The 14,686-nt window shown below is 44.8% G+C and overlaps 1 protein-coding gene across 1 annotated transcript in view; it reads left to right on the top strand.

The window, feature by feature from the left end:
• Positions 1 to 14,686, top strand: part of Pdzrn3 (PDZ domain containing ring finger 3) — a 244,153-nt gene that overhangs the window by 14,848 nt on the left and 214,619 nt on the right. The window contains exons 2-3 of the mRNA XM_052719998.1: positions 535 to 621; positions 7,710 to 7,817. Coding sequence (XP_052575958.1) covers positions 535 to 621; positions 7,710 to 7,817 — 195 coding nt within the window. The remainder of the gene's footprint in view (positions 1 to 534; positions 622 to 7,709; positions 7,818 to 14,686) is intronic.

Genomic DNA, 14,686 nt, shown 5'->3' with positions numbered 1-14,686 from the left:
CTTTTCACGCCACATTTTGTATCTGACGATTTCCTCCACACATGCTCTCCCGGAGTTTCCCAAACAGAGATGACTATTGACAGGCCATTGCGTGTGCTCACATTTCTGAGAGGATTGCCATTTGACCCTCTGGTGACATGACATGAATGCCGTCCTTGAGAGGCATAGAGAAACAAACAAGAGAGTGACCGTCTAGACAGCCAGCGTCCAGCGGGCCACTCAAAAGAAGACTGCATCTGTAGGTGAAGGAATCATTGATAATGAATGCTTGGGGGCCTGTCCGGACACCTCCAGACATTCTGCTGTGGTCATCCCAGGCTGAGACAGTATCCAGGCATGTCTGCAAGGTCTTAAAAGCAGGGCTGAATTTCAGATTGGATTCTAGAATTTTCCTTGGCTGAACTTCTCAAGAAATAAAAAATTATAACGTGGTTAGCTCAGTAGTCCCAAGTTTCCTTGTATAAGGAAAAAAAAAGACCTACCCTCAATTTCCTGTTTGTAAATCAACATTTCAACTAATTTGTTGTCTTGCAGGGTGAAGAGACCAAAAGCCTGACTCTTGTCCTGCATCGGGACTCTGGCTCCCTGGGATTCAATATTATTGGCGGCCGGCCCTGTGTGGTACGTGAATTGCTAGACTATCTTTCCTTTTCTCTGTGGAGGCTGGAAGGGAGGTTGAGGTCTGGGGGATGAGGACTGGACACTCACTAGTTTTATTCTGCTGTCTGTCTTTAGTTTGTTATAGGTCTGATGTTTCACACTCAGGGCTTTTCTTGTTCATCAGTATCCTGTGCCTGATGTTTCACACTCTTGTTTGACAGCATTGGCCTTGTGGTACCTCTCTTTCAAACTGTTGGGTTGCCTCACTGATTGTGTAGCAGGAGGGCTGAATGAAGTTGTGTGCTATGGATGTAGTTAGAAATGGGTGACCAGTTACCTCCCAACTGAGCTGGATCGTGGGCTCCCCATGTGGAAATAACACCTGAACTCTGTTCTTCCACCTTGGCATTACCCATGGACAAGGTTCCATCCCATCCCATTTTTTTATCAGGGCAGCTCTTTGGCCACCCCATCCCTCAACAGCCCCTCCTCTAGATAGAAGAGACCAAATTCCCCTCTGTCAACTTAGCTTTGAAGAAAATGTCTGCAGGAGGAGTTCTGGGGAATAGCAAGGGATGTTTTTTTTTTTTTTTTGGTTTTTCGAGTCAGGGTTTCTCTGTGTAGCTTTGCGCCTTTCCTGGAACTCGCTTTGGAGACCAGGCTGGCCTCGAACTCACAAAGATCCGCCTGCCTCTGCCTCCCGAGTGCTGGGATTAAAGGCGTGCGCCACCACCGCCCGGCTCGCAAGGGATGTTTTTCAGGCTCTTATCATTCAAGGACAATTAGCTGAGTGTCTGCTGTCGATTTTTCTCTTCTAGCACTGACCATTTCCTTGCTTACCAGCTAAAAATAGCTCAAGAAAACAAGGTTTGCTCATTCAACAAATGCATAGTAAACACAGTTATATGCTAGGGATGGGTAAGTCCAGTAGAGGCCAAGGAGATTGGAGCTCTGTAGTCATAGAGTGTGATTGCTGGGTGGGGGTTTTGTCGGGCACAGAGCAAGTCCACGTGTGAGCTGTAGACTGGGAAAAGTGTGATGGCAAAGGGAACAGAAGGGTAAAAACAGAGGTCGGCACTCATAATGGTAGTCAGAAAACCTAGAGAAGATGGTCTGCTGAATCCCAAAGCAGAAGAAGGGGCCAGCCCTATAGAGATGGGTAATAATCCCCCACCTCAACCCTCCTGGAACTCACATCTCCATGGAGAGACTGATGGGGTAGGAGAGGACTGCCACTAGAGGTGCCCTGAAGGGGGAAGAGTTCTAGAGAAGGACCACTGAACTGAGTTTTGAAAGATGGATAGAACTTTGCTCAATCAAAGAACATTTAGCTTTAGAGGTGGGTTCTTGCTGTGAGTCCACCCTAGCCTAGATCATGTGATCTTCTTGCCTCAACCTCCTGAGTGCGGGTTTTCTACATACGCACTACTGTGTCCTGGTTCACGATCTGTGTTTTATCTCCACACACATTCACTCTCCACGCACGCATGCGCGCGCACACACACACACACACACACACACACACACACATTTTTGAAAATATTTGAAGATCACTAAAATAGAAAACAGTGGATTTGGCAGCGCTTACAAGACCTAGCAGAGGGACAGGGTGGGATTTGGGGCAAGTAGACATAATCAAATGATTAGAGTTGAGGGATATGCAGAGAAGTGATCAAAAGGAGATGCAGTCAGTGCTGGGTCTGGAGTTTGAAATAATGTGGGCAGTGACTTACTGCACTGTGTTTTCACTCAAGGGGAGTGACATGAGATTTATGGTAGAATTCCTGTAGCTTTTAGCCAAAACCACAGTTTCAAAAACAAAGTTTTGTTTTTAAAAACTGACAGCTTTGTCATAAACGATATGTAGTAGATAAAATGATGAACGTCATCTGTCTAAGACAACATTTTAAGTGTTGGGTGGGGGCAGCAGCCCTTCCCACTTTACCCAACCAGAGGAATGAGCTCACAGATTCCCATCATCTTTGTGGAAATCTTACCAAACTGGAGAGCAGAGCGCCAGAGGAGGCTGGTGCTTTTCCGTTTTCCCTCTTGTAGCTGATCATGACCCCAGACTGTGTGTCCTCAGGTTGTTCTGATCTAGTCCCTTGAAGCCCAGCTTTGGGAAGTAGGGAGGGAAATAGGCGAGCCTCAGTATGTAAGTGTTTGACCTCAGCTAACAACAAAGAGGGTCCCGAGAATGTGCCAACTTATAAAAGACCTCTATTTGTAAGGGTCCTGGGGGCGGGGAGGGGGGGTTGGGGTATTGGTCAGCGCTAGAGCCCTTGGCCAGCATGCACAGCACCCTAAAGGAAAAGACAAAACAGTAAGAAAGCTTGTAAGCTACTGAGCATGGAGAATAGATGGGATTCCCTTTAATTGCGTTTTAATGAGGGTTCCTCCTCTGCCCACCTTCTGCTGTCAGTTTTAAAACAACCTCTGTAAACTAAGATCCACTTAGCTTACTAGATGTTTCAGAAGCTTCAACAGCAGACAGAGCCTGAACTAGAAAGACCTTTTCTCTGCCCCAGGTGGAACCACATCAAAGCCCAGTGTTTATAAAATCCTGGTGTGGAGAGGTGCTTCTATGGGTGGTGATTGCTGAGAAACCCAGTATGCTGAGTCCGGGAGGCTATTTGGCAGGCTCACCCCAGGAAGGATGAAGGGTCATGCCTCCTCCCTGGAAAGAAGTTTTCTGCTATTGAGATAGAGATAGAGATAGAGATAGAGAGAGAGAGAGAGAGAGAGAGAGAGAGAGAGAGAGAGAGAGAGAGATTCTACTTTTCCTTTTAAAAGCAAGTCCAACCTGATTTTGTAGCCTTCCTAAGAGTTCTCTGTTGATTTGGTCTTGAACTAATGAGATGCATGGGGACCTGAGTAGATGGCTGATCAGTTAAAGCACTTGCTGTGCGAGCATGAAGACTGGAGTTCAACCCCCAGCATCCACCTAAAAAGTCAGAGGTTGTAGCCATAATCCTGGAAGATGGGGAGAGACAGGGATTCAAGGTTCTGTCTGTCCAGGACAAACAGCTTGGCTCAAATGGCAAGCTCAGGTTCAGAGAGACTGTCTCAAAAAAAAAAAAAATAGACAGAAAAGAAAATGAGATTTGGAGCTGCTGGTGAGATAGCCCAACGAGTAAACGTGTTTGCTGCTGAGCCTGGTGACCTGAGTTTGGTCCCTAGGACCTACCTGATGGAGAGACCTGACTCCCACAAGCGGTCCCCTGACCTCCACATTCACATCCATATAAAATAAAAATGTAATCATGTTTTTAAAATGTGGAAAGCGATAGAGGAAGACGATCGATGCTCTCCTCTGGCCTTGTACACACACACACACACACACACACACACACACACACACGAGCCAGAGCACTCTTACGCATAAGTACACACAAATATAAACCAGACATCCCAAACAGCAGAAATCAGAGGGAAGTTTTCTTCCACATGGATGTTTACTGTAGTGTTGGTTGTAAGTTTCCCGATGAGCAGAAAAAAAAACTTATCAAAATCTAAATGTAGTCTGCACTGCACTGGGGGGTCTGGCAGATCTCTGGTACACAGGAAAAGCTGAGCTGAATTCCAGGCACAGTGGCACATGTCTGTAATCCCAGCACTTGGCAGGCAGAGTCAGGCGGATCTCTGAGTTTGAGGCCAGCCTGGTCTACATTGTGAGCTTCAGGTGAGCCAGAGCTGAGCAACCAGGCGAATACATGATCAGGTCTTGAAGTTGAAAGCAGTGTAAATGGTTAGTGTGTTTCTTAAGGAATTCCTGTGAGCTCCTTGTTTGGGCTGTGAAATAGCCCACCCAGAGACTCTAACATCAGGACTGTCATCGTACAAGGCTATATACGGTGTTGTCAGCCAAACCACATCACTTATTTATCAATTCTATGTCCCCTAAGAAGTATTAACTGGTCAGGTGTGTCCTGTCACCTAGGCCTTGGGCAAGTGCATTTTATATCTGGATACTCCTGGGATGAAAGCAACCTTTTTTTTAATTTTTATTTTTTTGATTCAAGACAATAATACAAATCCCATGGTACATTAATTCGCCTTGATAAATAAATTCTACTTGGAGTATGTTAGGGAAGGAGCCAGACAGACAGAGAGAAGACAGATACCCAAAGGGAAAATCTGGCCGTCAGAAATAGGCTCCCACTGGTTTTCTTTCATTTCATTTTTGTGCTGTGTGTGTGTGTGTGTGTGTGTGTGTGTGTGTGTGTGTGTGTGTGTGTGTGTGTGTTTTCAGGGGTCCTAGGGTATTAAACTCAGGTCCTCATGCTTGTAAGGCAACTGCCTTCCCAAGCTGAAATATCACCACAGCCTCTTCTTTGTATTTTCTGCATCCTGGCCTTACCCTTCCCCACTGTCCTAAACTAATTCTTGTGTTGGGTCTTGCTTGTTCCTATCAGACTTTTTGCTTAAACTTTCTTGCATCCCTTTATAATAATCATTTAGATACAGCATAGTATTTTTCAAAGCAAACCAAAGCCCAGTTCCCAACCTGTCTCTTCTCTGGTCATGAATGTAAAGTGGGTAAACAAAGGTATGCCCTTTTCTTACAAGATGTATCCACATCTCCTCTGTGGGAAATCCAGCTGGCTTATAAACCTTTGGCTGTCCACTGAGACGCTTCAGCTACCTTCATTAGAATGTCATGTGGATGAGATGTTGGACCTCTGCATCCCTGTTTTTCTCACTGGGAAAGAGGATTGCCTTTGAAGATCTTCTAGCCTCTGTGAACTAATGCTGCTTTTCAGCTGTGTGCATTTAGCCTTTCTGAATTCAGGCTTTCCTCTTGTGGGAGAGGCGACAGTAGCTCTTGCTGCTGTGGTTATCGTGAGGTGCCTGCTGCCTCATAAGTCCTTGGGAAATAGAAACCCTCATGCATCGTTGTGCGGGCATTTGTGATGCTCATGTAGGAAGCTGGATTGGGATGCAGGCATGACTGAGGCTGCTGAGAGAGAAAGGATACTTGTAGCTTTTTAGCGGGCGAAGGGTTAGTGTGAGCTGGGTGCTGAGATGGTAGGCAGTGATGCCTGGTGAAGAGAACTAACCTCATGCAGCACCCATGCCAATGCTGACCCATCTTCTAAGAAAGCATTGGTGGAACTCAGAAGGCACTTAGAGATAGGTCTATGACATGCAGGGATAGAGAATGGATGAACACTTAAAGCTCATGTTAACTTGGTGTTTTTGCTTTGTTCTGGCATATATAGCAAGAGAGAGAGAGAGAGACCAAGGAACAGACAGAGTAAGAATGTGTGTGTGTGTGTGTGTGTGTGTGTGTGTGTGTGTGTGTGTGTGTGTGTGTGTGTGTGTCTGTCTGTGTGTGGTGTGGAGAGAGAGGTGGAGATAAAGTTAGAGAGAGAGAGAAAAGGCAGAGAAAGAGATACAAGGGGCATAGAAACAGAGATGGAGTCTGGTGTGGTGGCACATGCCTTTAATCCCAGCACTTGGAAGGCAGAGGCAGGTAGATCTCTGTGAGTTCGAGGCCAGCCTGGTCTACAGAGCAAGTTCCAGGACAGACTCCAAAGCTACACAGAGAAACCCTGTCTTGAAAAACCAAAAAAAGAAAAAAAGAATAAGAAAAAGAAACAGAGATGGAGAGTAAAAGTCAGAGAGAGTGGGAGGGAGGGAGGGAAAGAAAGTTATCGGGAGGGGAAAAGAAGCTGTGGAGTGCATTCTCTCGGCCTTAGTTAGTGCTCTTTAGAATAGTCTCCCTCTCTCCCCCTCCCACTCTGTATTCACCTCTACTCCCTTCTCCCCATCTCTCTTTCCTGTTTGAAGAGGAAAATGTTATATTCTCATAGTTGTTTTGGGCCATGGCATTTTTATACACTTACACAGAGAGCATTATTAAAATAGATCTTCTGGCATTATGGGAAGGAATTGAGCATGGCGCTGGCTTCGAGTTCTCTAGAGTACTCTGCTTGCTTTTCAAGTCATCTTTTTTTATTGGCCTTTTGGGTAGGATCAAGTATATTATCAGATGCCTTTGTTTGGAAACAGCACATGCGTGTGCCATGTTATTTAAAAACCCATCTGTTAATCACTAGAACTTTCTAAACACTTGGAAAGGACTTGTCACAGTGCTTTGTAGAAAGAAGTTCATGAACAAGCTGGGGCCAGAACGAGCAATAGGATCCATTTTTAGTTAGGGAAAAGAGGGACTTTGAGAAGTGAGCTGAGCACTTCGTCTTTATTTGTAAGTACCTCATTTCATAATTAGATTGTGACATAGTGACTCCTGTAGCAATTCTTTACGTAGGTAACAAGTGTCTAGTGAAATCTCAGGGTCGTCTCTAGAGGGCCAGTCAGCAGTGTTTGTCCCTTGTATAAATTTGACCAGTGGTTCACATTGCTAACCTTAGGTGCCTGTGAGCGAAGATGTTTCGGAATGCTAAATCAGAGGGGTTATCACACCACCTTGTCTGATGGCAGGAGCTGCGAACATGGCCCATCCTTCCCAAGCTAGTGTCCTGCCCAGTCTGGGGAAACAGGGCAGTGCTGGCAAGTGGGGCTTAGTTGCTCCCAAAGCAGGGAAGGAAAGAGGTGTGGAGGAAGGGGAAGAGAGAAAAGAAAGAAGGAGGGAAGGTGGGGAGAGAAGAAAGGAAGGGACTGGAGGATGGAGGAGACAGGAAGGATGGAAGGAGGAAGGATGGAATAGAAAGTGGGGAGGAAAGGGAAATAAATGGAAATGAAAAGAAAGATAAAAACAGCCGGGGCTAAAGAGTGGGCTTGGTGTGATCCTGCTTATGTACATGAAGAGGCCCAGACTCGTGTTGAGGAAGGTGATGTGTTGAACTGTTTTGGACGGAATGCACGTGCTGAAATAGAAGCCTCGCGGAGAAAGAGGGTGCCTGCTCGAAGATGGCACACTCCTCCCATCCTCTGACTTTGGCTCCAGTTTGGAATATTTTTACAATGCATTATGAGCCAGTTTCAGTTTAAAACAGAAATGAAGGGAAACAAACAGCTTTTACCCTTAACGCCCCGTCTGACAAGCTGGGGTCGCAGAGCACAAAGTTCATTTTTTATTTATTTATTTTTTTCATGCCAGCTTCCATGCCTAGCATTCATGCCTGTGTTTTCTTAACCCAAAGGACAATCAAGATGGATCCTCCAGTGAAGGAATCTTTGTATCCAAAATAGTCGACAGTGGGCCGGCAGCCAAGGAAGGAGGCCTGCAAATTCACGACAGGATTATTGAGGTATGTGAACGCTGGCTGGTGTCTGAAGAGGCTGCCTGCCATCTACCTTTGCCTGACTCGCAGAGGGATGTTTAGGGGCTGGGGTTAGGGGTGCCTCGTGTGGGGATGGCTGGGCAGCAGTATGCTTTGCTGGTGGTGGTGTGTAACCTGATAGGGTGTTGATTGCCTTGGTGTGAAGTTTTGTTCAGCAAGGAGAGGCAGGGTTTGGAGGGGGCATGTTCACAATTTGGCTCTTTCCACGGGGACCTACATGCGTTTGCTATGCCTCTGTTCTAGCTCTGTGCAAGACAACCATCGGCGGGTTTGTATGCTAGTTAGAAACAGATGAGCAGCCCCTGGTTGGACGAACTGGGACTCTGTAGTATCGGGTCGAGTCTGTCAGCCCCAGAGTCATTCTCTTTTCCTCAGTGCTCACAGCACAGTGCAACTTCTACACAGTTTGCATTCTTTCACACTCCCCTCTTGGCTGTTCGCCTGAGGTCTGTGGTACGACTTGATTGCCTGGAGACATGCAGGTCCAAGTTGATGTTGGTATCCTCTCCCATCTCACCCATCTGCTCATGTCCAGTCACTGTGTAGCAGGCTTGAAGATTGTCCCTGGTAGATCTCTCCGTAGCTCCGTACAGTGCTTTGGCGTTAGAGTAGCGCACGGTAGAGTTCTAGGATGCAGAAAGGAAGCCTATTGCCTTTCACCCCATTGCATGGGCTCTTGTTGCCAAATTTGAAAGACTCAACTCCCTTTGGGTGCTGTTTTGGATCATTCAGATTTCTCATTTAATGAGCATTTCTGGGAACTAAATTGTTCAATCCCCTTCTAGAGAAAAAGTTAATATGAGATTCCAAGGTGACCTGCTAGATGCCACAGGAAGCCCATCCGTGGCCATGTCTATTGCCATAATCACCAAACAAGGAAGCCAGTAAACTAGCAGAAATACCTGAGGAGTTTGCTGTCCCAGACATCTTTGCACAGCATCTGTATTTCCCGGGCATTTTTATGTTATGCCATAAGTGAAGTTTCCATCACCTATGGGCCTGTGACCACAGGCTTCTCCTGGGGGATCAAAGTACAGAGTAGATGAAGAGCAGAATTCTCAATGTTCCAGTTTTACATGAACCAATTAAGCATTGTGTAGTGTTGTTTCCTTCTGGGTAAGTTTATGTCCTCTGGAGATTAAAATTAATAAAAAAAATAAATAATTGAATCTTCCTGGGTAAACAAAGAGCCTGAGTTAAGGCTGAGAATAAGAGCCATGTGGTCACTTATGTCTTTGGAGGATACTTGATTTTGTCTTAAGGATACTATTAATATTGGTACACGGCATTTGACCCTCAAAAGAGTTCTGAACTTAGAGTTAAACCTTGTTCTTTGGACTTTGCAGCCGAGAGTAGTGGATTTTTCCCTAAGAGCAGCTTGCTTGGGCAGCAGAGCTCAAACGCATTACCATAGCTTTTGAAAGTGAATATATTTTCTGAGACTATTGTTCAAAAAGATAAGTACAGCTCGTGTTGCCAAGGCATCGGTGGGACAGCCAGTTTCTCCAAGTCCTGGACTTTCATTGCTCTTAAGTTTGCGAGTGAGAAATCTCCAGCTGTGCAGGATTTTCTCTTGGCAGAGGGTGATCTGCGTGTGAAATGTTCAGGATGGTTTCTGGGAAGTCACACTCCCACTTTGGACAGTATGTAAAATATTAATCATGCCCCAGGGTTGAGACATAAAGGAGGGAGATCCAGATAGCGAGCCGCCACATACATAATCACAACTGACACAGTGTGCCCTTCTCCACTGAGTTCTAATCCCTCCTGACATGATACAGTGATTCTCATGACTGCAGATATGTTCTCTGGTTCACCTTGTCTGTGTCGGGGTGAGTCTGATGGCGGGTGTGTGTGTGTGTGTGTGTGTGTGTGTGTGTGTGTGTGTGTGTGTTCATGGGAAGAGTTAAGCTTCCTGCTTTCCTACCCTAAATCTCCCATTATCAAGGCAGTGAGTAAGCCAGTAGCAGAACCTCACTGCCTTGAAACTTTAGTTCTTTCAAGAGGCTGCTGCTGATATTCAATCCAGAGAGAGGTGCAACCTCATCCGTACTGCAGGGTGAGTCTGCACTGTTCTCTGCCTAGAGTCTGTTTCTGAAACCAGAGCAGCATCCTCAGCCACACACAGCCAGATTTACCCTCTTCTCCCAGCATCACCTTTTACAACCATTGGATTGACATGAAATCAATGCTGTCAGGAAATAAAAAGCCACCAAACTATGTGTGCACACATCCACTTAGACTTGTAAAAGGACGGGCGATAGTGTAAAAGAGAATGGAAGATTATCTGTACTAAGGAGTTGCTGTGTGAGCACCCAGGCACAGTGGCTTTAGAAGATGTGGCGATATTATCAGGAACCGTGCCTCTGTGTAGATGTGATGTGCCCTGCCAGCTGCAGGGTATCAGGGCATTGGTTACCATGACTGTGAGGGAACTGCCATCCTCGATGCAGTTTTTCATGGTGTTGAATGGGTCCCATTCGAGCTGCTCAGGGACAGAGCTGTCAGCTCCTGTCTCTTCTCAGACTGCCCGAGTGACAGACAGTCCCCAGTGGAACCCTTGCCCTTGTGCTGCCGAGGCCTGGTGAGGAAACTGGAGCTGGGTGTGTTGGGCTCCTTGCGTTAAATGCCCTCCCAGCACATGTGGCAGGAGCACTTGCTATCTGCCAGCACCATGTGTTGGCCGGGGTGTGCATGGATACATTGCCATCCTCGCTGCTCAGTTGGCCGGGGTGTGCATGGATACATTGCCATCCTCGCTGCTCAGTTGGCCGGGGTGTGCATGGATACATTGCCATCCTCGCTGCTCACATCTGCCTCAGAGACACAACAGGCTCCTGCCTTGTGCAGTGGTGGCTTCTGATTGTTTTGTTGTTGTTGTTGTTTGTCTGTGTGTTTTGTCTTCCCTACTCCTCCACCTCCGAACCTCCTGGGACTTTGTCTACTCTTGGCTCTTCCTTGAATTGCATATAAGCTTCCTCTCATTAGGAGGCTACAGTACAATTCTCTATATATCTTAGAGTCCTCTCATGAAACCCTAACTTCCCCAGTGGTTTCAGTTTTCTGCCTCTGAGCTAGTTTTTTGAGTTGTCTGGTAAAGATAATGTAAGATCCAAACCTTAACATTCCCAAGATTCTTGGAGGAACAGTACTCTTGTTATTTCCAGCAGTTGGAAATCTTTAGAAGAATCTTCATAGTGCCCAAAGTGTGGGTTAGCTGATGGAGGCAGGATCTTCACAACCGGAACACGTTCCTCTGTGATCTAGAGTTTAGACTTAATCAAATTCTACCCAAGTCTGATGTAGTTATGTAAGAAAGGGCCAAAGTTGAAAACTCACATAAGATCAATATTAGCCTCAGAAATGCCTCAGGGGTGTGCCAGACAGGGTACAAGCCATTTTTCTGCACTCCAGCCAACATTAGGCCACCTCCCTGTTATCCCATTTGCCACTACCACATGTAGTGTGTTTGGTAAGGTCTTTGAACACCTCTTGTGGCTGAATTATCCATTGAGAGAAAAGCACAAGAAAGCTGCAGAATGGAGAGCCCGGCAAGCTCACTTTGAAGCTTTGCTTATTCTCTCTCTCTCTCTCTCTCTCTCTCTCTCTCTCTCTCTCTCTCTCTCTTGTATGTGTATCTATCTATATCTCAAATACATAATTTTTTTATATTTTTATATCTATCTTTAGATAGGTGATAGATAGATAGATAGATAGATAGATAGATAGAGTGATATCTTGAAGCTTTATGAATTGGAGGACTGAGCTCAATCTACTGTTGGTTAGGGCTTGTAACCGGTGGTGATAAAACCCTGCAACAATTGTGTGGTTGAAATCACTTTCTGTTCAAGCCATCAAATGTGATTCTGTAGGTGTAGAGAAAGTGCTCTCAGCCCCTTCGTTCCCAGAATTCATAAACACATGTTCATCTCAAGAGTGTTCTGACTTGGAAACCTGAGAGCAGTCAGAAACCCCGGAGCCTCGGAGGGTTTGATGCAGACCCTCCTCCTCTGCCTTTGTCTGCTCTGCATGTATCCGTCTGTCATTACTAATCAGGTGGGGTTGAAAGCCAAGCAGGGTCTTCCCTCCCCAGCCGGTCTGCTTAGTTCACAGAGCAGGAGTCACCACTGTTTATTTTTATAGGAAAGACAATGTTCTGAGACCAGTGGAAGGGGCGGAATGGCCTATGAATCAACATGATGGAGTGTTCTTTTTCTCTTTTCTTTAAAGACTGGAGGACAATTTTTGTTTGTTTTGATTTGTTTTCCTTGTATTTTTACTGTAATTTCAGGCTCACAGGCACAAATGTCTGCGTTCTTTACCTCAATAGCAGCATCTATTTACTTCCTCCTTTGCTGGTTCCGTTTGTTCGTCTTCGCTTAAGCAGGTATACGGCGCCTCCTTCATGCAATTGACAGAGCATCAGTCTCATAAATGCGTCAGTATTTTTTATATGTATTTGTGTGTCTGTGAGTGTGTTCATGCATGCATGCACATGTGTGCCATAGTGCATGTGTGGATGTCAGAGAACAACTTTCAGGAGGTGGTTCTCTCCTTCCCCCATGCAGGGTTTCTCGGGAATTGAACACAGATTGCTAGGCCTGGTAGCAAGCACCTTTCCCTGCTGAACCATCTTACAAGCTCCCCCCACCCTACCCCACCCCCACCCCCGCCCCCAACTACCACCACTTTTTTTTTGTTTTTTAGAATTAAAATAAATTCTTACATAGATACAAAATGGTAATCTCCACCAGGAAATGAACAATGGCACAGCACTGTCACCTCCAGAATTGATTCACATTTTGTTACTGCTTTCTACAATGTTCCTTACAGAGAAAGAAAATCCCCTGTGCTACTAGTTACTTTTCTTATTGCTTTGACAAAATGTAACACAAAAGAAACTTAAGTAAGTGCTTGCTTTGCCTTGCTGTGTAAGGTCACCGGAAATCATAGTGAGGAAGGCATGGCGGCGGCAGCAGGTGGTTGAGGCCACGAGTCACATGGCATCCACAGTCAGGAAACAGAGATGACTGTTGCTGTCAACTCACTTTCTCCTTTTAATTCAGGACAGGACCCCAGTCAATAGAATGGTGCCACAACCCCAGTCAGTAGGTTAGAATGGTGCCTCCCACATGTAGGGTGGATCTTCCTGCCTCAGGTAATCTCTGGGAGTGTTGAATTGACAGAATTAACCAACACACTTGCCGTGAATTTCAGTTTTTGTATTTCTTGAGTTTTCTTGACCTTAGAATAATTCTTTAATTTTGTCTTTCATACCAAAATATTTTCTTGCATAATGATCTTTATTTTTCCTTTGGGTGAGAATACTTAAAGTCTACTCTCACAGACCAAATTGTGTTTTGTTTTATTTTTTTTTTAATTAAAAATTTTTTATTTGGTTTTAATTTTTTAATTATTAAAAGATCATTTTTTCATATAATATATTCTGATTATGGGTCCCCCTCCCTCAACTCCTCCCAGGTCCTCCCCACCCAAACAGGCATTTAAGAAAGGAAGGAAGGAAGGAAGAGAGGAAGAAAGGAAGGGAGGAAGGAAGGAAAAGAAAAAAGTAATAAAATAAGATAAAAACAAACAAATTTAAATGGAACAAAAACAAAGAAAAAGTTAACAGAAAAACAAAGAAAGAGATAAAGAAAAAGCACAAGAAACACATGCGGACACACACACACACACACACACACACACACACACACACACACACACATTGGCACACACAGAGATCTCCTGAAACCACAAAATCAGAAACCATAATATAAGCAAAAGACCTGTAGTAAGAAAAAAGAATAAAAAGGAAAAACCTCTTAAAAATATCGCTGAGTTTGTTTTGTGTTAGCCGTCTACTGCTGGGCATGGGACCTGGCCGTTAGAGTGGTTTTTGTACCCAGAGAGACTCCATTAGAGAAAACTAATTTTTTCATTTGTGAGTGGTTATCCATTAGAGATAGCTTCTAGGTGAAGCATGTGGGTTTGTGTCCATTGCTACTCTCAGCACTGGAACCCCATCAGGCCCAAACCCATGCAGGCCCTGAGCATGCTGCCACAGCCTCTGTGAGTTCAATACGTGCATTGTCCCTGCTATCTTTAGAAGACTTTGTTTTCTTGGAGTTCTCTATGGCTCAGACCAAATTATGTTTAAAGAATACATACAAGATCTTTCATAGGATGTCCCTCACTTTGTCTTTCTCTGTTTCTTATAAACACACGTAGGTCATGCATCTGGGTCAAGAAGTCCACAGAAGGAAATATGTATCTTTCTTGATCCATTATAGAAGGGCTGACATATCCATTTGTTTTTATATTGGTCATGTTAATTTAAACCACTAGTCTTGGGTCACATGTTTCCTTGTAATTAATAATTATCTCTGTATTATTCTGTAACTTGTCTCTGTACTTAGTAAGTATCATGCAGAAAGACCCTTGAAGGCTGTGTACATATTCCGCCCATTTCCAAGATGTTACACACTGGTTTTTGCATTCATTGATGGGTTTTGGTTGAATCTATTGTTATTGATGGTTGATACATAGTAGTTGTCTACAAGTCCCATTCTGAATCTATTAGTTGGTCTTCCACTGTAAGAAGGTGCATTATTTTCTCTATTTAATCTCCCCATTTGTCTGTCTGTTTCAATGGGGTCTCATGCATCTTTACAATTTGGTGGTCACATTGCTGGTTCAGGCCAGATGTAGCTTTTATGAACTTTCAGATTCTGTTCCTTTGACATGTTCCTATCATGCGTAATCATTTTTCCACCTTAGACTTTCCTTGCTCCATTTTTGCAATCTGGCATCCACTGAAATTTTGCAATCTGAAAATC

This window comes from Peromyscus californicus, unplaced genomic scaffold (assembly GCF_007827085.1).
Source record: "Peromyscus californicus insignis strain IS unplaced genomic scaffold, ASM782708v3 Scaffold_6__1_contigs__length_162567912, whole genome shotgun sequence".
In the NCBI taxonomy this organism is placed as follows: Eukaryota; Metazoa; Chordata; class Mammalia; order Rodentia; family Cricetidae; genus Peromyscus; species Peromyscus californicus.
The sequence above is the reverse complement of the archived record's forward strand: the minus strand, read 5'-3'. Positions and strand labels throughout refer to the sequence as shown.